The sequence below is a fragment of the Artemia sp. Qi Xiang Cuo genome, chromosome 3 (assembly GCF_049724085.1).
Source record: "Artemia sp. Qi Xiang Cuo chromosome 3, ASM4972408v1, whole genome shotgun sequence".
Classification (NCBI taxonomy): domain Eukaryota; kingdom Metazoa; phylum Arthropoda; class Branchiopoda; order Anostraca; family Artemiidae; genus Artemia; species Artemia sp. Qi Xiang Cuo.
The window spans coordinates 28,804,418-28,831,328 of record NC_142796.1 but is presented as its reverse complement, the minus strand read 5'-3'; the positions used below and the strand labels follow the sequence as shown (position 1 = coordinate 28,831,328).

The window sequence follows — 26,911 nt, the reverse complement described above, 5'->3', positions numbered from 1 at the left end:
CCATTCCCGGGAATCCGCTTACATTGAAATTAATTGAAAATGAGATTTTGTTCTTCCTCACATCTTGATTACAAAAATCAAAGGATAAAGAATCTTTAAAACTACCTTAATTTGTTGCTAAACTGCAGAAAGCAAAAAAATCGGATTTAGCTACAAAAAATACGTCCGAAAAGGAAGACCAATACCGCCGATGGTAGACTACTTTTTTTTTTCAAGATTGACACCTGTGTTTTAGATTTTATTCGTTTTTCTGACTTTCAGCATCACTTATGTGTTAAAATATCAACACAAACTGCATTTGTTCTGGAAAATCAACATAGCTGTATAGGGTTCTAGCTATTTCCCGCCAGAAAAAAAATCTTGGATTTTTTCGGTTTTGCTAACTAGAATTTTAGAATTTTCGGTCCCGGGACAGGATTAAAAAATTTTTTGAAGTGGAAACACTGCTTTATTGACGCAATCACATCCTTTACTTTTAGAAAGAAGTAGAGGAAAGAAAGGGAGGGGAAAATGATTCTCCTTGAGATAAATAATCGTATCGTTGAGGAAGCCCTTACAGTGAAAATAAGAAATGCAATTGAAGGGTATGTCTTTTCTCTAATCAATTGCAAGTTCATAATCAAACCATTTTAAAGTAGTCTATTGCAATCCTGCTACTGCCTCTTGTAACTTGCTGCCTAGGGTAATTTTGAGTAGAAGCCTAGAATTGGGGCTATTGAGAAAGAAACATGTTGAGAAAAACAACTCTTATTGGTAAAATTATACTTTAGCTACTTTTGGCTATCTTGGAAAGGGGTTAGCCTATGTTAAGAAAATGAAACTTTCAGGGATGGGTCTACAGGCTAAAGTATGTCCTGGAAAGGTATTTTGAAGTACTTATCTTGGTAAATTTTTACCAAATCATATTATTGAGTTACAAATAAAATCAATATACCTTTCAATGCCTTTTTTTATGCTCTACAAATGTAATAATTTTTTGTCAGAAATGATTTTTAGCCCCCAACCCTATTTATGCAATTCAGGGCATATATTTGCACATTAGGGGGGTGAGGGATAGTTTAAACTTACCTCTCATTTACATCAGACAAAATTTTTACCCCCACCCCCCTAATGTGTAAAATTTATAGCCTACCCTGAATTGTTTAAATAAGGGTGGAGCTAAAATTCATTTTGGTAAAGTTCTACCAAATCATATTATTGAGTTAGGACAAAAGTGAATACACCATTCAATGCCTTTTTTTATGCTGATTACAAATATAATAATCATTTCTGTCAGAAATGAATTTCAGCCCCCCTCCCTATATATGCTAATTCAGGGTTAGGTTGGGTTAGGTATATATAGGGGGAGGGCTGAAATTCATTTCCAATAGAAATGATTATTATATTTGTTATCAGCATAAAAAAAGGCATCAAATGGTGTATTCACTTTATTTCTAACTCAATAATATGATTTGGTAGAACTTTACCTTCATTTCCAATAAAAATGATTATTATATTTGGAAAGAGCATACAAAAAAGCATTGAGTGATATATTCACTTTATTCATAATTCAATATGATTTGGTAAATATTTACCCCTATCTCCACTCCTTCTCCCTCTAGAGGGTCCTGAAATTTGTCTACATGACAGGTCTGTACCTAGAGTATTAAACCCATTTGCCAACTCTTGGAACAATATTCTGTACTTTAATCAGCTCAAAAACCACAAAACAACTGACTCAGATATGATTTATACATTACCTGAAAGCTCTGTCATTGCTTGTTTCATACACCTTGAAAAGTATGCCAAAAGTAGCTTTGTTAATATATGAAAACTACTTTTCTTAAACTCATTACAATAAACATGTACACATTATGTCAAACCAGTTTTCTAATCTATACTTTATTCACATACTCCAACATGTCAATCAGAAGACCAACATGGGACACAACCAGTTTTCCAACCAGGATCAGACAAGCTCCTTTACATTTAAACCTTCAGGCTATTATGTTGAAAACAAATAAAAGTAAAGATATTAAAAAGTAAACAAAAACATTTAAACTTTCAGATACTTGTATTGAAAACAGACAAAATTATAATAGCCTATTCCAAAGTAAAAATATAAGAAGAAACTAAGTTTTTATTAACTTAGAAAACAGAGAGAAGTCATCTAACTCTTTTGATAACCTGGCATGATTAGTGTATAGGTCTTCAGGGATACAATGCCAATTCATATGCCCCTTGCACCAGTCACAATTGACCCAAATGCATCCACGACCATTCCAAGCCTTATTACAATAAATGTACCACCAACTGTTGCCACCATCCCCAGAACTTGTTGAAGGCTTATTTCTACCTAAAGAAGAACAGACAATTTATCTGAAGTATTACATCCTATGCTTGAAAAAAGCTAAATTTAATTACAACTGCAAACCTGAAGGAAGTTCAAAGTTCCAGACTAAAAATCTATTCACAGTTTCAGGCATGAATTAGTGATATAATTATTTCTTACATTTTTCTTCAATTCTGTTGGTTTTACCCTATCACACAATTTGTTATGGGGGGGGGGGGCTAAAGACAATACATTAAATCAATGCAAAAGTCATAAAAACCACTAGATTTACCAACCAAGATTGAGATTTTGGTATATGTAATTGCATCATTTTCTTTAACCAAATGAAAATTGTGGTACCATCTGTAAAAAAAATTCATATATTAATTTTGGCAAATTCACCCAGAGTAAAATTTCCCCTAAAGAATTTTACCCCCTGGAAATTTCCCTCCCAATGGAAAATCCTCTCGATGGAAATCCTCTTTGTGTATGCTATACATAGATATTATATGTAAAAAATGGGTAAATTTTATAACTTATAGAGCTTTCCTCTTGTGCTGTGGGGATTCATGTTACTGCCAAAGGTATAGCTAATGGGACTTTCAACTATGCTGCATAAAATCTTGATCAGGCAATTTTGGGGAAAAAGATGCATGGAAGAGGGCCTAGTTGCCCTACAATCTTTTTTGTCACTTAAAATGGGCACTAAAACGTTTAATCTCTGTTTGAATGAGCCCTCTCCTGATATTCTAGGACCACTGGGCCAATACAATTACCACTAGAAAAAAACATTAAACACACATGCATGATCTTTCTTCTGGCAAAAAATATGAAATTCCGTATTTTTTTAGATAGGAGCTTGATAATGAAAAAAAAATTTTAATATCACAATTGTGAAAAATATCAAAAAGCAACAGTATTAACTAATAAAACAGATCTTCTACCCTTCCAAACATATCTTGCAGTAAACTGTGTTCCTCTTGACTTTAAGAACTCATTTAGCTCCATTGCTGATCTATGCTTGAAAAAAAAGCTTAAGTAAATTAAAATGCTTAATCTGATAATGTGGTTTTTGTTAAGATTTTTTAACTTTTAGGTGGCATTTCTCCCCTTTCTTGAAAACCAAGCAAATTCTATCGGGCTTGTAGCCTTTGATGGGTAACACTAAACTTAAAGAAACTTATATAATTGGAGTCACCATAATAAACTCTGTTTATAATTCCATTTTTTAGCCTTTTTGTTACTATTGAGCTGCATCACTCCCTACTTACAGTTTGTTACCACAAAATGTTGGAAAGGTTCAATTGGGTTTCTCCAAATAAAGTATTCATCTTGAGATTATTTGATTAAATCCTAGAAAAATGGCAAAGAAACTTTGCAAATGTTTTTTTTTTTTACTTTGAAAGATTACTGAAACCTTAGAAAAAGGTTAGAAAGGAGAAAATCGTAAAATTTGAGGCAGAGCCCTAACAGTATCAGTATCCTGAATAAAACTAGATTAAGTAATGTTTCCTGTTATTTGTTTTGCAAACTGTATAGCCACAATTCAAGAGAAAAGACTCCAAACCAATTTTGCAACATGGCTGTCCATTCAGTTTCCAACCAGTTTTCTTTTTAGATTAGAAAAAAAAACAACCATGTTGGGAAATAGGTTTGCTGTGACCAGTAAAGCAACACTGTACCCTGTTGGATTTTTGAAAGGATGTTCTTTTATTGTTAAGAAAACCACACCATTCCTCAAAAATAATCAAAATTTTCACTAATTATTAATAATAATTATATGCCTTTCAAAAAAATTCAAATTCCATGCAAAATTCCTAGACTGGCAAAAGTTAGGCTCTGCTTTTTGTCAATAGATGCATTAAACTGAGCTAGAAATGCTGTTGTATGTTGAGCATGAGGAAGAAAAGGATGAAAAGCTGCCTTTCTTAAGGAAAATCAAATTTAAACTAAATTTCTTTTGAATTATTATCTCAAATAATCAGTAGTTGTACCAAACAAATCGTGCTCAAATTCTCCTCAGGGCCATACTGGGGTGTTTTTTTTATCCTGAAACTTTCCCCATAGTAGAGTGCAAATGGTTTGTTATCACTTTATTGTCCATTCTTGTTATAGTTTTGTTTTAGTTTAAAACTTTTGCCAATAGACAGTGATATGAAGCCATCCAAAAAAAAAATTCCCCCCAGATCCCACCCCAAATACCAGTGAAACTTATACCCATATTGGCTGGTCAAGCTCACTATCGCAAAGTTCATATGATAGCTCCAATACTGAGAATAGGACAATGATCAGTGTAGGTGCTAATGTCACTATAAATGATGATAATGGGTTTCAGGAGGTCCTTTCTAGAAGCTCTAAAAAAAGGAAAAAAATCTCCCCAATCAAAACCATTTCCCCTCTCCCGACCCAAGATCCTCCCTCCCAAAACTTAGGAATTTACCTTAAAATTTCTCCTATTACCCCCTTTGAAATAAAAAAGATTACTGCAATAAGAGTTGCAATTTTCAAACTGATAAAATCAATGTTTTCTATTAATATTCACTGTGGTGGATCCCTGCTAATAGCTGTCTAAGATCAAAAATCAGCAGACACAATAATTAATCTAAAATCCCTTCTGAATACCCCAATCAATGCATCTAAATGGAACCCAAAAGAATCCCCAACAAAAATAGTAGTTTATAATGTTCCCCCAGAAATACCCATTCAGGATTTAAAAGAAGGGCTTCTCAGATAGGGCTGGCAACACAATCCCAGTTGAAGATGTTACCTAACTCTAATGGCCTAAAACAAGTAGATCCCTCTTATTCACACTGAAGGAAAAAATTAATATCCCAGAAAAGTTATTCCTATTTGGTCAAATCAAACCGCACAAGGAATACAAACCAAAGCCTATCCAGTATCAGAAGTGTCTCAAACTGGGACACACAACAAACAAATGCAATGAAATTCTCCTAGAGTGTAGTAATTGTAAAGCATTCCATCCTAAAGAGTTGACAACTTACAACAACACTCAGCCTACATGTATCAATTGCAAAGGCCCACATGAATCTACCAATCACTATGCCCTGCATATAAGAAAAGAGCACTAACACTCCAAATAGCAACAGAGAAGGCCATTCCATACCCCTTTGCAGCAATGGAAGCAAATGCTGCCCAACAATACCACATAAAGCCCGTAATGAAACCAACCAAAACCCCCAAGTCAAACGCCCCCAATGCATCAAGTACCCCGTATAAAACACCATCCTCTAAGCCCCTTAGCTCACATCCCTATCAGAAGGAATTACCAAGTCAACAAGCTTCCTTCTCCGGTGAGATGACGTCAGCCTGGCCCCCCCTCTCAAGAAGAAACAAACCAGGAATTAATCCCTTAACTGACAAACAGGATGCAAAACCAAACATGCAATCCCCAAATATATGCTTATTCATTCTAAACTGTAATGTAGTTCAGGCCATGAACATACATCAACTACAGAAAACAAAAATCATTGCAGAATTGGCAAAAATCTACATCCCTGATGATATGCTCTTTCAAGCAAAAAAAGATCTTGCTTTACTTTTAACAAAGCTAAACATTGATACACAGTCATATGAAAAATAAATCAACAACACAACACGTATCAATGCTCCAGTGGAACATAAGATGAACCACAAAGAATAAGTCGAATTAACTTATCGTTTGTGTTGTTAATAGAGCTAGTGATATTTCTTGCCTTCTGGGGACTGTATTAATTCAAAAACTCGACAGTAAGTACACGGGACTCTCTACGATGAGAAAGAGAAAGTAGCCAGAGAGAAAAGGAGGTTAAATAGGCCGATTAATTAATAATAAATATAAAATTATGTGGCATCAACTTTCCAGATTTTGCAAATGATGTTGATGCAATTGGTATCAGTGTTTGGCTGAATAATACAAAAACCTACATAATAAGCTTTTATAACCCTAATGGCCAATCTACGGATGCCAAGGATTTCTTTAAATATATAAATAATTCTAATATGTTAAAAAATCCCATTATTTGCAGAGATTTCCATGCCCACAGCCTTTTGTGGGGGAATAAACCAGCAAATAAAGCTGGTAAATTGATTGAGAGTATGACTTCAAATAATATTGATTTAGCTGTTGCTACCCCTCCAAACCTGAATACATATTTCAACCCCAAAAGTGGCAGATTCTCTACAATTGACCTACAAATTGTGTCTTTAAATATTTTGAATAAAATTTGTATAAAAAAAATTGATAGTCTATGTACTGACCACTTTGCTATAGTTTGCTCCCTAAATGAACCTGCTGAAACCCGATCACACACCTCAAAATATATCAACACTAAAGCAAATTGGTCTATGTTCCAAAATAAGCTAAATGATGAAATTACAAGTTTCACCCAAAATTCATGCATTTCAAACCCAACAGTTGACACACATGCTGAAGTCTTGGCATATTTACTAATAAATACAGCTAATCATGCTATTCCCAGGACAACACCCAAAAAAACCTTCCCTAAACACATTCCCAAAGCATGGTGGACAAATGAGTGCCAAAATAAATGGAGAATAAAAATGGCAGCTAGGAGAGCATTCATAAAAAACCATCACCTACTACATATTTAAAATAATTACAAGCATAATCTAATCTAAAAAGGACTATAATAGATGCTAAATATAAATACTGGAATAATTTTGCAAATAATCTCTCCAGAGAGACACATGAGCCAATTATACATAAAGTCATAAGCCACATGTGTGGGAAAAAAGACTTCCTCCAACCCACTCCTGTATCAGCTTATACATAATAATACCCATTATGATAATGATAATGAAAAGGCTAAAGTATTTGTAACTCTCTTTGTTAATAAACTTACACGTACAATCGAATCAAAATATTCCCAATTCCTATGAGCCTAAATTACCAACCACGCCCAGGATCTGAGTTTATAACTAGTCCATTTTCAATCCAGGAAATGAATAATGCAATACATCATATTAGGACCAAAACTAGTGGCCGCTATGACAGTATACACCCTACATGGATAAAGAATCTCACCCCTTCATACAAACAGGAACTGCTAAACTGTTATAATCACGCTTGGGCATCTTCTATGTTCCCCAATATATGGAAATTTTCGTCCCTCTTACCAATCCTAAAGAAAAATAAACCCAAAGATAACCCTGAGTCCTATAGGCCCATAATGATTACTCCTGTGATGGTTAAAATAATTGAGAAAATGATCTATTACAGACTACTCTGTTTTTTTTAAAAAAATAATATGATCCCTCACACTCAAACTACATTCAGGAAACAACACTCCCCAACAGATACTTTAATTTTGCTAGCAAATACAAAAAATGAATCATTCTAAAAAAATAATGTCCTAGTTGCAGCTTTCCTATATATTGAAGGGGCATATGACAATGTGAACCACCACACACTTAGAAACAAACTTGCAAACCTTTGATTGCCCCCCAAGCCAGTATCTTTCATAAAATCGTTCATAGAAGGACGAAGTTTCATTGTTTTTGTTGGTTCAACCTCTTCACCCCAAGAGAAAATAACCAAAGGCCTACCTCAGGGAGCAGTCCTCAGTTGCCTCCTTTTTGCCGTATATCTCTGGGACATGAACCTCCCCCACACGAATCTACAATATGCTGACGATCTGGTGCTATGGTCATGTGGCAAAACCTTTGAGATAGCACAGTCAAATCTGCAAAAGTCAATTTTCCAATTTGAAAAACTTCTTTCCACACCCTGGGGCTGTAAGGAGAAAACCTTACCCCAGTTTTACAAATCACATATAATACCCCATATTGACTATGGGCTCATTGTCTATGGTGCATGTGCAAAGACCCAGATGCAAAAAAATTGAAACAACACGAAATGATATAATACATCTGATATTTGGTCTTAGGAAACGCACAAGCACCAAGTTTCTGCTTATGGAGAGTGGATTAACAACTATAAGGGGGAGATGTAGCTTTCTCTTGACAAAACATCTTGCAAAAATTGAATCAAATAGCTCACACCCTACATAATTGGTTAAGATATCCAGCCATGTATAGAGGCATTGCAGATGAGTATGCCAATATTCTGAAGAAGTATCGCGTACCAGCAAAGTCTATTGCACCTACTTTCCCTAATTACCCTCCATGGAATTTGTCAATTCCCATACTAAATGCTAATTTCTCAAAGTGGAATAAAGATCTAACCCCCATTGCTTTTGTCCAGAAAAAATTTGCTGAACTTAATACAGTTACTTATAAAAACCACGTCCAAATATTTGTTGATGGATCAAAAATGAATGAGAAGGTAGCAAGTGGTGTATTCCTTCCTCACCTGAAAATTGCAATGGGTAAGAGATTATATAATAATGTATCTATAATGTCTGCTGAGTTAAATGCCATAATCATGGCATTAGAACACCTTAAGGAAAACCAACGTTTGATTGCAAATTCAAGTAATATTATAGTATACTCCGACTCTTTATCAAGCCTTGAGTTGCTGGTCATTATAAGTTGGACATTGACACTTATCATTGTCTCAGTATTATAGATAAACTTGCTTCAAGTGGCATAAGAACTTATTTTCAGTATATTCCTAGCCACTCTGGCATAAGTGGTATCCATCGAGTTGATGAAATACAAGAACATGCTATAAATGTTGATCTGCCAAATTGGAGACCGATCCTGATTAGAAATATTTACCGATGGAGGCTATCAGATATTAATTTTAATAAGAATAATCCTATCCTTTCCCCCTTTCCCATTAAGTATTTTTCTAAAATTTACCATAGAATTCGTTCTGGAACAAATGGACTAAATTTTCTTGCATTCTCGTATAAGTTTTCTAATTCAAGTGGTTCAATTCCCCTGTACCCTCTTTGCAGGCATTGTAATATGAATAATGAAACAATTGACCATTGCCTATTTGAATGTAATATGCTGACGTCCGCAAAACATACCTTGCTTCGTAAAGTGTTGAAATGCTTCACACACCACCAAATCTCACGTTCAGCCGAGAGCCTGGCCAACTATACCTGCACACAGAGCATAGAAATCGACATATACCATCTCATAATTGAACTCCTAGAGTCAAAAGATCTACTGAAAGATATCTGAAAATATCCAATAAATATGAGGCAATCAAGCCAGTAGCCCTGTAGCCCACAGAGCGAAGCAAAAGGAAAAGGGCTAAATAGTACTACTGAAAATCCCGCCTGCTGTTAAATAGAAGAAGAAAGAAGAAATCAGTGAGGTAGAAGTTGTTTTCTTATTTTTTTGGGGGTGTCAGTTTATTTGTTGGGGGTTGGTAACTGGTTTGGTACCCTATTGAAATTTTGACAAAACAACATTTTACCTTAATTTTCAGTTATCAGTTTCTTTTTATAACTTACATTATAACTTACAGGAACAGTGCCTCTTACTAGGATATCATATCCTGTTGTGGCACTCTCTAATTTTGGCTCAACATAGTGCATCTTATGCACAAAGTCATCACTTTTGTATGTTATGTATTATGAATAAACTCTTGTTTCTGTAGATGCTTGTCAAGACAGTTTTTGAAGCTGTTTAGAGTTGGTGCTGACACTACTTCTTTGGGTAACAAGTTCCAGTCTTTAACTGCTCTAACTGACCAGAAAGAAGATCTCTGTCTAGTTGATGCTGTTTGTTTCTGTATTTTTGCAGAATTACACCTAGTATAGATATTAATCTGACTACAGAAGAATTTGTCAAGCTTGGTTCTGTCTAGATCCTTTCTTGATTTGAAAATCTGGATCAGGTCCTCTCTTTTTCTTCAATAGATTAGGCTTGGCAGCTTCATTTGTTTCAGGCGCTCTTCATATGACATTTCTTTTAGTCCAGGGAGTTGTTTGGTGGCATGTCTCTGCACCTTCTTGATTTTGATAGCATCACCAATGTATGAGGGACCCCACACTATGTTTCCATACTCAATGGTTGGTTGCACAAGGGCTTTGTAGAGTCTGGTGAAGGTTTTGGTGTCTAAATGCCTGATTAAACCAACCAGCCTGCTTGCCTTATTTGCAATGAGATCTGTGTGTTTGATGGAATTTCAGCCCTGAGTCTCTAAAGATCCCCAAATCTCTTTCACAATCAGTGTGTGATATGACTGAGACAGTGTTTGCTTTTGCTAATGTAAGGGTGTCATCAATGTTTTTTGGCTTGGGTCCAATCCATAATGTCTTGCACTTTTTAGCATTGAAGCTTAATCCTAGGCTCTCAAGATTCCTATTCAACATGTTAATGTTGCTCTGCAGGATGGTTACATCTTCTTGTTTTGCCACTGGCCTGAAAAGCTTTGTGTTTTCTGCAAAGAGCTTGATGTGGCTAGTGATACCTTCAGTTCTGATGTTTATGTGGAGGATGAAGAGTAGTGGCTCCATTCTACTGTCCTGGACAATGCCACTTGGTATACTACCTTTTGGTGACAATATGTCTTCCAGATTAACAGTCTGGCTACGGTCAAGTAGAAATGAAGACATCCATAAAACCATTTACTCACATACCAAAGGTACAAAATTATGAGAGCAGGGCGCTATGGGGGACTTTGTCAAAGGCCTTTTCAATGTCAAACAGAACCACCAGAATCCTCAGGCCACTTTCCAGGGCTGTTGTCCACTCGTCCAAAATTTCCAGGAGCTGATTTGTGCAGTTGCTTTTCGGCATGTAGCCAAACTGTTCTGCACTAATCAGTTGATTTTCAGATACAAAATTCATAATCTTGTCACTGACTAATTTTTCCATAATATTGGAGAGCTGGGAAGTTAGGCTTATTGGCCGGTAGCTGGAGGCACTGCGTTTATCCCCCTTCTTATGTGTGGGAACAACATTAGCTTGTTTTCATTTAGCTGAGACTATACCATGCTGTAGGGATGTACCAAACAGGTGAGTAAGTGGCTCTGCAAGTTCTTCAACAGCAATCTTCAGCCACCTGGCTGCTATACCATCAGGTCCAGGTGATTTGTTTGGATCTATGTCCCTGAGTAGTCTGAGCACATCACCTTGGCCAACCTTGGTTTCCTTCATCTGGGGTTGATTTGTTGGACTTACATGGCTGTCAGTAGTAGTGCTGGCTGCTGGGGATTTGGTAGTGTTTACTGAGCTAAAGAACTGGCTCAGTACTTCTGCTTTTCAGCTGGGATGGTGGCTTTATTGCCATTTTCTTGCTTCAAGTCAGGGATTCCAGTTCTACTTGTGTTGACGTGTTTCCCAAAAAATTTTGAGTTGGTTTTTGCCTTGCCAGCAACATACTGTTCCTGCTCCTTTTCAAATTTTTGGATTCACTGCAGACTTTATTGCTAGCTTGTTGGTATGCTTTTTTGTTGTCCTTGCTCCTGAATTTTCTTAATTTCTTAAAATTACTTTGTTTAATGTTAATCAGTCACTTCATATTGGGGTCTAATTTTGGTAGAGTTTTGGGGACTGTTTCCTTGGTAGTGGCTGAGCAGCAAGCAGCTGCTGTTTTGATGATGTCAGTGACTAGTTGTAGCTGATTGTTTGCATCATCTTTGAGCCTCATGCATTCCCAGTCTACACTTTGCATCATGCTCTTGTACTTAGCTGCATCTAACCTGGTTGTGGTCTTCTTTGTATATTTATTTGGCTATGCGGAGTTTAGTCTAATCTCTGCTGATATGCTACAGTGGTTCCCAGGGGTGCTGTGACTACTATTTCAATAATTGTTTCAGGCTGGTTGGTTAGGAACAAATCAAGGAAATTTTCTTTTTGGCCATCTCTGGAACATGTTGGCTCTTGGATTAATTGGGACAAGTGGCACTCATTTAGCACATCTTTAAAGATATGGGTGTCCACGTCTGCAGCAGTCCATGTTAATTCTGGCACATTAAAGTCACCCACAATGTACACTGCTTGTTCTGGGATTTCCGCTTGCCTGGTCAATTCTGCTCTTATTTCCTCAATGGCAAGTTTCTTTCTGTCAGCCCCTCCAGATGGTGAGTGGTAGAAACAACACACTGTGAAACTGTCACTTCCTGTTTCTATATTTACAGTAACAAATTCAGCACTGGATATGGTTTGATGGTGTACTGAGCTTGATTCCACTAAGAGATATTTGGCTGTGTATATGGCAACACCCCTGCCGGTTGTTTTGGGATTACTTATCAAGTTGTAGCTGTCTATCTGGATCTCACATTGCTCAATTGGTTTGCCATTTTTGGGGTTTACTTCAGTAATACAAATTACATCAGGACACAAACTTGCTACTGTTAGCTTAAGCTCTGTCATTTTAGGAAGCAACTGGTGAGCATTATAATAATACAGCTTGAGGTTACTACTGTTTACCTGCAGCCTTGAGGCTTTGTCTTTTAAATTTTTTGAAGCTGAATTTTCCCACCCCTTGTCAATACCTCTAGGGAAGGGTTTATACAAGTTTCTTGTTAGCTCCTGCTTGGGCTTGCTGTCAGGGATTGTCCGTTCATTGCTTTGTTGCTGTTTTTTCCCCCATCAGAGCCTATATGGTTTCTAGTTGTTTTGCATGCTGTCTCTGCTGCTTGGTTTTCTTAGCTTTTGGGGAATGTCGTTTCTAAAGTATATTTTGATCTGCTCACGCTTTTAGTATGATTTCTGAACTATCTGTTTTTTAGTGAAAGTTGGGAATTATCAGCCTGGATGAGAAGAGGGGTTTGGCGCGTGGTTGTGCTTGGTTCGTGTTGCCTGGTGGTCTTTAGCCTAACAGCCTTTACAATCTTTGGTTTGGGCAATCCAAGATCATTCACAATAATACTTTCTGAATTTTTTATGTCAAGTGCAATTTTTTCTTCAGTAGACTGTGATGCAGGTTTTGAACTACAATGTTAAATTTTCTTTCCTCTTTTTCAGTATTAATGAACAGGTGCTAACTTATGACAGATTCAATTTGTTGCCAGTTTGTTGCTATTGGTTGGGTTCTGGCCTCAACTGTTTGCAGGCACTCGTTTAAATCTAGGTAGGCTGAGTCAACATACTTTTGCATTTGGGAATGTGTTACCCTCTCTGCCAGTTCCTGTCTAATTTCAGAGATTTCATCTTTGACGCTTTTGACTGAGGCATTCACTTGCATTATAGCATCATAGAGGATCTTGCTATCAGAGGATAATTTTGCGCTCAATGGCGGCTGGGGAGCCCCTACCTGGTTTTGCTGAGCAGGTAGGTTTGCAGCTGTAGTTGGTCTACTATTACAAGCAACTGTGTACATACTTGGGCTGTATGTGGTGGGTTGTTTCCTATTTCTTGTGCTCCTGTGGTTTGTGGATGCATCCATGTTAAATTATGAAGTACATCTATATACAATTGGTCAAAATATATACAATTTGTCAAAATATATACAATTAGTGTGAATGCCAAAATATGCCAATATATTTTCTAAATATACTTCTCAGTCAATATATTTTCTAATTTGAAAGTTCTCGTTGCCTTGAAAGTTCTTGAGGTAGACAGAATGTGGGAAGTGCAATACTCAAATCACCTATTCCCAGCAGTTTAAGGATTAAAATCCTGCTGGTACCAACTCGGCCTCTTGTTTGTTTGATATTGCTCCCTTCTGCACAAATTATCACCAAAAGTACGCAAAAACGGACGAGCCAACGTAGTCTGTGGCGTTTTTAATATTTAGCAATTTCAAAAGAAGAAGAAGCTTGGCTTTACTTACAAACAAACAAAAAGCAAACAAAACTTACAAATCTTCAGAGAGAAAAGGAGGTGGTGTAGCTTTATTAGTTAATAATAATATAAAATTTTGTGGCATCAATTTTCCAGATTTTGAAAATTATGTTGATGTAATTGGTATAAGTGTTTGGCTGAATAATTTAAAAACCTACATAATAAGCTTTTATAACCCTAATGGCCAAACTTCAGATGCCAAGGATTTCTTTAATTATATAAATAATTCTAATATGTTAAAAAACATCATTATTAGTGGTGATTTCAATGCCCACAGCCTTTTGTGGGGGAATAAACCAGCAAATAAAGCTGGTAAATTTATTGAGCATATGATTTCAAATAATAATGAATTAGCTGTTGCTACCCCTCCAAACCTAAATACATATTTTAACCCCAAAAGTGCCAAATTCTCCACAATTGACCTACAAATTGTGTCTTTAAATTTTTTGAACAAAATTTACATAAATAAAATTGATAGTCTGTGTACAGACCACTTTGCTATAGTTTGCTCCCTAAATGAACCTGCTGAAATTTCTTCTCATACTTCCAAATATATCAACACTAAAGCAAATTGGTCTATTTTCCAAAATAAGCTAAATGATGAAATTACAAGTTTCACCCAAAGTTCATGCATTTCTAACACAACAGTTGACACACATGCTGAAGCCTTGACATCTTTACTAATAAATACAGCTAATCATGCTATCCCCAGGACAACACATAAGAAAACATTCCCTAAACAAATTCCTAAAGCATGGTGGACAAATGAGTGCCTAAATAAATGGAAGATAAAAAAGGCAGCTAGGACAGAATTCATAAAAAAAAACCAACAACTACTACTTACTTAAAAAAATTACAAGCAGAATCTAATCTAAAAAGGACTATAATAGATGCTAAATATAAGTACTGGAATAATTTTGCAAATAATCTCTCCAGAGAAACGCATGAGCCAATTATACATAAAGTCATAAGCCACATATGTGGGAAAAAGACTTCTCCCAATCCACTCCTGTATGAGCTTATACATAATAATACCCATTATGACAATGATATTGAAAAGGCTAACCTATTTGCAACTCTTTTTGTTAATAAGCTAACATCAAACAATCAAAGCAATCTGTCCACAATTCCTATGAACCCTAGTTACCAACCACGCCCAGGATCCGAGTACATAACTAATCCATTTTCAATCCAGGAATTGAATAATGCACTACATCATATTAGGTCCAAAACTAGCAGCAGCTCTGACAATATACACCCTACATGGATAAAGAATCTCACACCTTCATACAAACAAGAACTGCTAAATTGTTATAATCACGCTTGGGCATCCTCTAGGTTCCCCAATATATGGAAATGTTCGTCCCTCCTACCAATCCTAAAGAAAAATAAACCAAAAGATAACCCTGAGTCTTATAGGCCCATAATGATTACACCTGTGATGGGGAAAATAATGGAGAAAATGATTTATCACAGACTCTCTGGTTTGTTGAGAAAAATAACATGATCCCACACACTCAAACTGGATTCAGGAAATACCACTCCTCAACAGATGCTTTCATTTTGCTAACAAATGCAATAAATGAATCTTTCTCAAAAAATAATATCCTAGTGGCAGCTTTCCTTGATTTTGAAGGAGCATATGCCAATGTGAACCACCAAATCCTTTTAAATAAACTTGCAAACCTTGGAGTACCTCCCAAGCTAGTATCCTTTATTAAATCCTTCATAGAAGTGCGAAGTTTCATTGTTTGTGTTGGTTCAGCCTCTTCACCCCAAAAGACAATATCCAAAGGCCTACCTCAGGGAGCAGTCCTCAGTTGCCTCCTATTTGCCCTATATCTCTGGGACATGAACCTACCCCACACGAATCTACAATATGCTGATGATCTGGTGCTATGGTCATCTGGCAACACCTTTCAGATAGCACAGTCAAATCTGCAAAAGTCACTTTTCCAGTTTGAAAAATTCTCTCAACATTCAGATTTACCCATTGCACCCACCAAGTCAAAAATAATCCAATTTCACCGGAAGCAAAACCATGTTAATGCAAAACTAACTCTAAATAAAACAACTATTCCAGAAGATAATAATATTAATTACCTAGGTCTCATGCTTGACCACAAACTTAATTTCCACCTCCACATTTCAAACACAATAAAAAAATGTTATAGAAAAGCAAATATACTAAAAAGACTTCTTTCCACACCCTGGGGTTGTAAGGAGAAAACCTTACTCCAGTTTTATAAATTACATATAAGACCCCATATTGACTATGGGCTAATTGTCTATGGTGCATGTGCAAAGACCCAGATGCAAAAAATTGAAACAACACAAAATGATAAACAACGTTTCATATTTGGTCTTAGGAAACCCACAAGCACCAAGTTTCTGCTTATGGAGAGTGGATTAACAACAATAAGGGAGAGACGTAGCTTTCTCTTGATAAAACATCTTACAAAAATTGAATCAAAAAGCTCACAAACATTACATAATTGGTTAAGAAATCCAGCCATGTATAGAGGTATTGCAGATGAGTATGCCAATATTCAAAAGAAGTTCCCTGTACCAGCAAAGTCTATTGCACCTACTTTCCCCCAATCCCCTCCATGGAATTGGTCATTTCCCATAATAAATACTGAATTTTCAAAATGGAATAAAGATTTAACCCCCATTGCTTTTGTTCAGAAAAAATTTGCAGAACTTAATACAATTACCTATAAAAATCACTTCCAAATATTTGTTGATGGGTCAAAAATGAATGAGAAGGTTGCAAGTGGTGTTTTCCTTTCTCACCTGAAAATTGCAATGGGCGAGAGATTATTTAATAATTTATGTATAATGTCTACTGAGTTAAATGCCATAGTTATGGCATTAGAACACCTTAAGCAAAACCAATCTTTGATTGAAAATTCGAATAATATTATCATCTATTCCGACTCTTTATCAAGCCTTGAGTTGCTGGCCTCAGCTCCTCAATATAAGTTGGACATTGACACTTATCATTGTCTCAGTATTATTGATAATCTTGCTTCAAGTGGCATAAAAACTTACTTTCAGTACATTCCTAGCCACTCTGGCATAAGTGGTAATCATCAGGTTGATGAAATAGCAAAAAATGCTATAAATATTGACCAGCCAAGTGGGAGACCAATCCAAATTAGAGATATTTACCGATGGAGGCTATCAGATATTAATTTTAATAAGATTAATCCTATCCTTTCCCCCTTTCCCAATAAGTATCTTTCTAAAATTTATCATAGAATTCGTTCTGGAACAAATGGACTAAATTTCCTTGCATTCTCATATAAGCTTTCTAATTCAAGTGGTTCAATTCCCCTGTCCCCTCTTTGCAGGCATTGTAATATGAATAATGAAACAATTGACCATTGCCTATTTGAATGTAATATGCTGACGTCTGCACAACATACCTTGCTTTCTAAACTGTTAAAATACTTCAAACACCACAAAATCCCACTATCAGCCAAGAGCCTAGCCAACTATACCTGCACACAGAGTATAGAAATCGACATCTATCATCTTATATTTGAACTCCTAGAGTCGAAAGATCTGCCGAAAGATATCTGAATATATCTAATAAATATGAGGCAATCAAGCCAGTAGCTCTGTAGCCCACAGAGTGAAGCAAAAGGAAAAGGGCTAAATAGTGTTACTGAAAAGCCCGCCTGCTGTTAAATAGAAGAAGAAGCAACTCTATAAGAAAATTAAAACAAATTTTCTTGTGAATAATTATCGTTTCTAATCAGCAGTTATACCAAACCAGTCCTACTCAATTCATCCTCAGGGCTATACTGTAGTGTTTCTCCTCCCAATAGTATAGCGCAGATGGTTTGATATCATTCTATATCACTTCTTGTTTTAGTTTTGTTTTTGTTTAAAGCTTTTTCCAATAGGCAATGATTAGAAGTCCTCCAAAAAAAAGTCCCCCTAGATCCCATCTCAAATACCAGTGAAAGTGATACCCGTTTTGTCTGGTCAAGCACTCTTTCTCAAAGTTCAAATGATAGCTCCAATTCTGAGAATAGGGCACTGCTAAGTGTAGGGGCTAATGTCACCATAAATGATGATAATGCGTTTCAAGAGGTCCTTTCTAGAAGCTCTAAAAAAAGGAAAAAAATCTCCCCAATCAAAAGCATTTCCCCTCTCCCTGCCCAAGATCCTCCATCAAAAACTTAGGAATTTACCTTAAAATTACTCCTACTACCCCCTTTGAAACAAAATGAGATTACTGCAATAAGAGTTGCAATTTTCAAATTGATAAAATCAATGTTCTCTCTTAATATTAACCGTGATGGATCTCTGCTAATAGCTGTCCAAGATCAGAAATCAGCAGACACAATAATCAACCTAAAATCCCTTCTGAATACCCCAATTAATGCATCTAAATGGAACCCAAAACAATCACCAACAAAAACAGTAGTTTATAATATTCCCCCAGAGATATCCATTCAGGAGTTAAAAGAATGGCTCTCAGATAGGGCTGGCAACTCAATCCCAGTTAAAGATGTTACCCAAATTGTCAAACCTAACTCTAATGGCCTAAAAACTAGTAGATCCTTCTTATTCACACTGGAGGAAAAAATTAGTATCCCAGAAAAGTTATTCCTATTTTGGCAAATAAACCACACAAGAAATACAAACCTAAGCCTATCCAGTGTCAGAAGTGTCTCAAACTGGGACACACAACAAACAAATGCAATGAAATTCTCCTAGAGTGTAGTAATTGTAAAGCATACCATCCTAAAGAGTTGACAACTTGCAACAACACTCAGCCTACATGTATCAATTGCAAAGGCCCACATGAATCTATAAATAAATCACTATGCCCTGCATATAAGAAAAGAGCTCTAACACTCCAAATAGTAAAAGAGAAGGCCATCCCATACCCCTTTGCATCAATGGAAGTAAATGCTGCCCAACAATACCAAATAAAGCCCATAATGAAACCAACCAAAACCCCCAAGTCAAACACCCCCAATGCATCCAGTACCCCGTTTAAAACACCATCTTCTAAGCCCCCTAGCTCACATCCCTATCAGAAGGAATCACCAAGTCAACAAGCCTCCTTGTCCGGATGAGGTCAGCCTGCCCCCCCCCTCCCAAGAAGAAACAAACCAGAAACACTACCAGGAATTATTTCCTTAACTGACAAACAGGATGCACAACCAAACATGCAATCCCCAAATATATGCTTATTCATTCTAAACAGTAATGCAGTTCAGGCCATGAACATTCATCAACTACAGAAAACAAAAATCATTGCAGAATTGGCAGAAATATACATCCCCGATGATTTGCTCATTCAAGCAAAAAAAGATCTTGCTTTACTTTTAACAAAGCTGAACATTGATACACAGTTATATGAAAAATAAATCAACAACACAACACATATCAATACTCCAGTGGAACGTAAAATCACTCACAGAAAATAAGCTAAATGAACTAATATCTTTTATGAATAATAATTCCATTAATATTGCTTGCCTCCAGGAAATTAATTTAACCCAAAATCAACAAACTAAGTCTCTGGGATATACTATCCTGAGAAAGGATAGTTCATCAGAGAGAAAAGGAGGTGGTGTAGCTCTATTAGTTAAAAATAATATAAAATTCTGTGGCATCAATTTTCCAGATTTTGCTAATGATGTTGATGCAATTGGTATCAGTGTTTGGCTGAATAATATAAAACCTACATAATAAGCTTTTATAACCCTAATGGCCAAACTCCAGATGCCGTGGATTTCTTTAATTATATAAATAATTCTAATATGTTAAAAAATATCATTATTTGTGGATATTTCAATGCCCTACAGCCTTTTGTGGGGGAATAAACCAGCAAATAAAGCTGGTAAATTGATTGAGTATATGACTTCAAATAATAATGATTTAACTGTTGCTACCCCTCCAAACCTGAATACTTATTTCAACCCCAAAAGTGGCAGATTCTCCACAATTGACCTACAAATTGTGTCATTAAATATTTTGAATAAAATTTATATAAATAAAATAGTCTATGTACTGACCACTTTGCTATAGTGTGCTCCCTAAATGAACCTGCTGAAACTCTACCACATACCTCCAAATATATCAACACTAAAGCAAATTGGTCTGTGTTCCAGAATAAGCTAAATGATGAAATCACAAGTTTCACCCAAAATTCATACATTTCAAACACAACAGTTGACACACATGCTGAAGTATTGATATCTTTACTAATAAATACAGCTAAACATGCTATACCCAGTACAACACCTAAGAAAACCTACCCTAGAGATATTCCTAAAGCATGGTGGACAAATGAGTGCCAAAATAAATTGAGAATAAAAAAGGCAGCAAGGACAGAATTCATAAAAAAAAACCATCACCTACTACATATTTAAAAAAATTACAAGCAGAATCTAATCTAAAAAGGACTATAATAGATGCTAAATGTAATTACTGGAATAATTTTGCAAATAATCTTTCCAGAGAAACACATGATAGTCCGGGCGCCACTAAAGCGTATCTCGCTTATTTCTGAGTTGAGGTGATCAGAAAAACACAGTCAGTTTGACAACAGTTTCCGACTATATCGACCACGCTGAATCTGAATATGGGTGGTGCCAAAGCTGGAGATTACGGCTTGATCTTGAAAGATCAAAAAAAGACTCTTTTTAGGCCTATAAAACGTGTACAGACTGTTTATTTTTTTTCTAAGGTTGTACCACTCCGATGTAGGGGAGTGACATCTCATTTTGTTCCTGACATAGTACTCTCATAGAAGATGTTAGATTTTTTCCGATATCTCGTATAGCCCAGGAGCTATAGGCTAATATTTATTGATTTTCCCCGAAAATCTCAAAATTCAAAGGTTCATTTTCCGCTAAACCACGTATCTTGGACCTTTCTATAATTTTTGGATATTTCATCCTTTTACAAAATTTACCTTGAGTATTTAGCTTCACATTGCCGTAAAGTTCAAAGCTTCAACTGTTCGGTGAAGCCGTCTAGAATTTTTTGAAAAAGTGTACGTCAAAATGTATATGCAAAAATACATTTTTCCACAATGATGATATGACACATCTTTTATGCTAGAATTTAACACCAAATCTGAATATGAACTTTACTTTTCAACCAAATATCAACTTCAGTTGTAATAGGCTAATTGTTTTACTACTCCACCTTGAGATCAAATTTCCCAGGTACGCATTTTGTAGGAACAAGAAGACGAAAATGATAAAAAGAGCTTTAGTGAAAGAAACAATCTTGTGAACTCTGTTGCTGATTAAACTTGAGGTTGGTAGTATGATTGAGAAGCTGTACTGTTAGTGGTTAGAGCTAAGAATAGGAACTGAACGACGCCTAATGCCTGCCTTATGTAACTGTGTAATGTCATGGATAGGTAAGCTAAATAACTTTCAGATTGCTGGAAATGAGTGAACAGAAACTGAGTATTAAGCTTGAAGATGAAAACTCAAGACCAGGTTGGACTTAAGAATGAGTTTTTACCTCAAACTGTTTGATAGACATTTTGTGACATTTCTGTGTAGACTTGGCCTATACTGTAATTAGGCTAAGTTAGATCAGACATTTTTTAGGGTATGTTAGTCTTGATGTTCCTGAGACCACCTTAAACCAATCTACCACAAATCCAATATTTTGGATACCCTACGCCAAATGCTGGGTATATCTAACATTTGGCGCAGCCTACCCTAGCCTACAGTTAGGGATATTACGTGTCTTATGTACTACCATCAACATAATGTACTACTTCACACCTGCAGTAGTACACCCTGGGATCTGTACCTCAGAATTTGAGTACTACACCCCACCATCAGTACTACATTAAACATGGTGTAGGTCCTATTATGCTATACCTGGAGTAGTACACTGTTGGTTAGACATAGGTCTCAAATTTTGAGGTACAGATCCTGTGGTATACTACTACAGTGTTGAAGTAGTACATTATATTGATGGTTATGCATAAAATAATTAATATCCCTGACTGCTAGCCTATGCCTAATCTAGTCGATGCCTATCAACAACTTAAAATATTTACAATAAATTGTTTGCCAGTTGAGTGAGCATGGCTTGAAAGTGAACTGGGACACTAAAGTAAGCCTCCTGTACTTAGCTTAGTTAAACTGCAATGATATTCTGCTCAATTTGGTAAATATGAAGACTGCTGGCATGGTCAGCAATGAAAAAAAAGCAATATGAAATGATTTTTGTGTAAAGTTTATAAAAAGTGGACTTTAAAGACAATTTCTGATGTTTTTCTTTCTAGGTCAACAATGCAAAAGCTGAAGGGAAAACATCTGCGCTTCATGCTTCGCCCCCAAAATAAAACAACGATTAATTTCTCTTTATGCATTATTTGCCAGAACAAGACAAAGAATGAGAACTTGTATAAGCTTACAGACATGCGTCGAGTTGTGAGTGTCCTTCAAGTCAGGTGCAAGTGCAATTTAGCTTACATTAAAAAAACAATCTTATGAACCAGATTTTCATGAGAAGGAGCACAAGTGGCACAAAGCCTGTTGCAAAAAGTTCCTCCGTTGTAAACACCACAATAAAACTGCTGATCAAGCATCAGCTACTGAAGAAAGCATTCAAATTCCACCAGCATTGCCAGGCAGGACTCAATCCCAAGCTGGGGATGTTGAATTTGACTATAAAACCTGCTGCTTATTCTGTAGTATGAAGGGAAGTACTAAAAATAAGAAACTGAATGTGTATCAAATTTGAAAACGAATCAAAGACCCCACTAGTGAGATGTGATCGTACCAGAGACAGATCGCTTAAGACGTCATCTCTGTTGTTTGGTAAATTTGGCAAAACATTTCTGAAAAGAAAAACAGTCCTTGGTGACTCAAAGCTCACTCTCAGAGATATTAGTGACTTCAGTGACGTTCCAATTCAGCCCATATTTGTGGCCTGGGCACTCTGTCGGTTTATTCCAACCCAACGTCTTGATGCCACTGTTATTGACTCCAGCGCAGAATTGCCCAGTTTCAAATTATTTTATGCAAGCCAGATAGAGAGTGAAGTGATACCTATCACTCGTATCGGATATCCACCAGTCATACCAAGTGCTCCATCTAATCCAGCAGTTGTTGAAGAGGCAATAAACGTTATGCATCGTACAGCTCACGCACTGAAGTTACCTCATACTGTAATAACGTGTGACCTAGCTATCTACGAGATCATTATCGCATTAAAAAAGAAACAGCCTGAAGCATTCAGTGACGTTATTCCAGGAATGGGTGGATTGCATCTGTGTATGAACTTCCTTGGTGTGATTGGGTACCTCATGAAAGGCTCGGGGCTTGAGGAAATCTTTAGTAAGGCTGGCATTTTAGTCCCTGGAACTGCGAAAAAAGCTATGACTGGAAAACCCTATTACAGGTGTATGCAGGCTCACATCATCGTAGTAGAGGCCTTGTACAGAGTATATTGGAATGCTCTTGAACAGTATAACATTGAATCAGACGAAGAAACAAGTACTTTTGATGAGCTGTCAGATTTGATGTCTGCGTTCATGAATTGCGGAGGCTCATTCGACAACCTAGACAAACACTTGGAATCTATGAAGCCTTTGATGAACCAGTTCAACAAGTCGCGTGACCAAAACCTTACAACGAAGTTGTGGATGGAGTATATGAATCTTGTGCTGATTCTTCTCCAGTTCCTGATGGCAGAGCGTGGGGGAGACTGGGAAAGTCATATTATGGGTGCAACCCTCATGTTGCCGTATGTGACAGCCGCAGGGCATTATAAGTATACTACATGTCTACTCCAGTATTTGAGTGACATGAAAACCTTGCCACCTAGCTTGCATGATATCTTTGTCAAAGGACTATTCAACGTGAAGCGGAAAAAATACAAGATGAATTGTGTTTCCCCAGATCATGCACTGGAATCCACACTCAACCTTGAATCATAACAAAAGGGAGGAATAAATGGAATCACACTGAGCTCAATGGCAGTTGCCAAGTGGACTACCACCATACCATTCTCTGCTGAGGTTTCCTCTGCCCTTTGTCGACGTGCCGGAATTGAGAGCATGAGTGAATTTGACGGTGAAGGAAGCAAAAATGGTGCCTTTGAGAAGCGCCAAGAAAACCTTGTCAGTAGTGTGGTCTCTGTTGTCGAAGACCATATTGATCCTTTTACATGGGATGAGGAATCATTGGTGAATATCATTTCAAATCAAGTCGCTGATGAGGCAGTGGCAAAGAGCCTCCTGGGTGCACGTGCTAGTGGTTTAAAAGCATTGGAAGCATACTTCGATGGAAAACCCAACCCATTTTCCAAGGTTAAAGTAAAGACTATGGATTGCGAAACAAAACAGGCCAAACGCTCGACAACCAAGACCGGTAGCAGCGTTCATGCTGAATTGGAAGCTGTTAAAAGGATTTTGGTTACTGTTGGCACTAGTCAAGAATCTACGCTTGACATGCTAAGTAAGATCATGCCGCATGAACTTTTGCCCTACGCCCCAGCAATATTTGAAGCAGGAGCTGGTGAACGTATTAAACTTCGATCGGGTACGAAGTCAAGTTTTCTCGAGTTCATTCGTACCTCTGCAAGTTTAGAAAGTTGGCCTAGTGAAGTACCGATTAACACGGTCACGGGAACTGGTGTGGTGGTAGATTTCATGCCGTTAATCCGGTCGCAAGTGCCAGACAAAACCGAACCCGTTGAGGCATTTTCGAAACGAATCCTTGAAAGGATATTAAACCGACTCCCAAAATCTACAACCGAGCTGCATTTTGTAGCTGATCGGTATGACGGAGTGTTTGGCCCTGCAAACATGTCCGGGCATCCTATTGTTCTAAAAGACAGTAGTGGATGTCATGAGCGGAGAGGAAATACAGTGACGAAGAGTTTTATCGTTACGAAGAGCATGGTGCTAGAAAACTGGGATATCTTGCTTATGCAGTCAGAGAGTAAGGCAAGACTTATCGAATGTATTTTTGAATTGTGGAGCCATGTCTTTCTTTCTGAATTAAGATTTACCACTTACCTCTCTGGCGGATTCAGTGACAGAATGAAGGTCCTAAAACTGGTCCCCTCCAAAACGACATTAGATCCGAACCCGGACTACGAAGCTACCTTGTGCAGCACACATGAAGAAGCCGACACGCGTGTGGCTCTCCATGTTGCCGAATGCTACAGAAATGGATGTTCCCAAGTAATTGTTGAAGCGAATGATACAGACATTGTGGTCATTCTATTACAGAACTATCGCGAAATATTCCTCTGCAGGTGTGACCCGGGCTATGAACCCGAGCTCTACGTTCAGTTCCGTGACAAAGTCTTTCCGATCCTTACAATTGTGAACAGAACATCGTGGGCTGTTTTAGAGTCAAGAGGACTGCTATATTGCATTAGTGGATGTGATACGGTCAGTTTTTTCTTCTCGAAGGGCAAAAAAACATTTGCTACATCTGCTGTTAAATCACAGCTCATTCAAGAAATTGCTGACCTTACACTGAAAGTGAGGAGTGATATCCGAAACATCATTATGTACGAGCCCGAAATCATGCGTATCTGTACGAAATTGGCTGTATCGGTATATAGCAAAGAACAGTCCGAATTTGATTCTCTCAATGACCTCCGAATTAATTTATTTCCCAGAAAAAAAGAACTTGAACAGCTTGCCCCCAACAGATGGTTCTTTCGTATATAACGTCAAGCGAGCTATAATTCAGTGGAGCATTATTCTTCAGGCTGTGATTCCTAAGCCCTGTGTCTTCAACCCACTTGAGTTTGGCTGGACCCATCACGACATTTTAGGAGTCAGTCCAGTGACTTCAGCGCTGACCCCCTGGCCTCTAACTGTCAACAAGGCTTCGACCTTTTGTTACTGTAAAACTGTGTGCAGTAAAAAGTGTCCTTGTTTGGGGATAAAGCCATGCGACATTCTTTGCGCAAGTGGTGGGCGATGTGGTGCCGACAGCGACGATTCAGACGAAGATTAGCGGGATTTTTTTCGCACGTGGGGGGAAAACCGTTGGGATGCGCGGGAACTGTATTCTGACAGGCTTTACTTGTGTTTTTACTCAATTAATTTTAACCCAATAGTATTTTTAAACAAGTATTTTAATAAAAATACAAGTATTTTTATATAGATGTACAGTACTTCAAGAAAATCAGAGCTTATAGCAAATTAAATAGTATATAGCAACTAAAGTTGAAACACGATGACGAAGTCAACACTACCGTTAGACTCGGCGTCAAAATTTAGCATATAAACATGACTCGCTGTACCATATAAAAAAAAAAAAGGCCTACAAATAAGTCATTAGCTTATAACAAACGAACTTAATATTGGGTTGAAAATTAACGTTGATATTTGGAATCTACGCTAAATTCTAGCGTAGAATATTGTGTCATATGACTATTTGGCAAAGATACATTTTCGCATACATTTTTGGCTTATACTTAAAAAAAATTCTGTGCAGCTTCAACAAACAGCTGGAGCTTGGAAATGTTCGGCAATGTGAAGCTCAATATCCAATGTAAATTCTGGTAAAACATGAAAAATCCTAAAAATATATTAAGTTACGAGATACGTTCTTTACCTTGAAATAAATTTTTGAATTTTGAGATTTTCAGGAAAAATTATTAAATATTAGCCTATAGCTCCGGGACTATACAAGATATCGGAAAAAAACAACCATTTTCTAAGAGACGACCACATTAGGAATAATATGAGATGCCATGCAACTAAATTGGAGTAATACAACCTTAAAAAAAAAATAAACAGTATGTAAACATTTTATAGGCCAAAAAAGGGTGTTTTTTGGATTTTAGAAGGTCAAGCCGTCACCTCCAGCTTTGCCACCACCCATATTCAGATTCAGCGTGGTCGATATAGTCGGAAACTATTGTCAAACTGACTGTGTCTTTTTGATCACCTAG

General features: G+C 36.9%; 1 protein-coding gene across 1 annotated transcript in view; it reads left to right on the top strand.

The window, feature by feature from the left end:
• The first annotated feature begins 455 nt into the window (after positions 1-455).
• The window catches only part of Arpc2 (Actin-related protein 2/3 complex, subunit 2), a 95,829-nt gene continuing 69,373 nt past the window's right edge, over positions 456-26,911 (top strand). Inside the window, exon 1 of the mRNA XM_089085707.1 lies at positions 456-584. Coding sequence (XP_088941833.1) covers positions 511-584 — 74 coding nt within the window. The 5' untranslated portion in view covers positions 456-510. The remainder of the gene's footprint in view (positions 585-26,911) is intronic.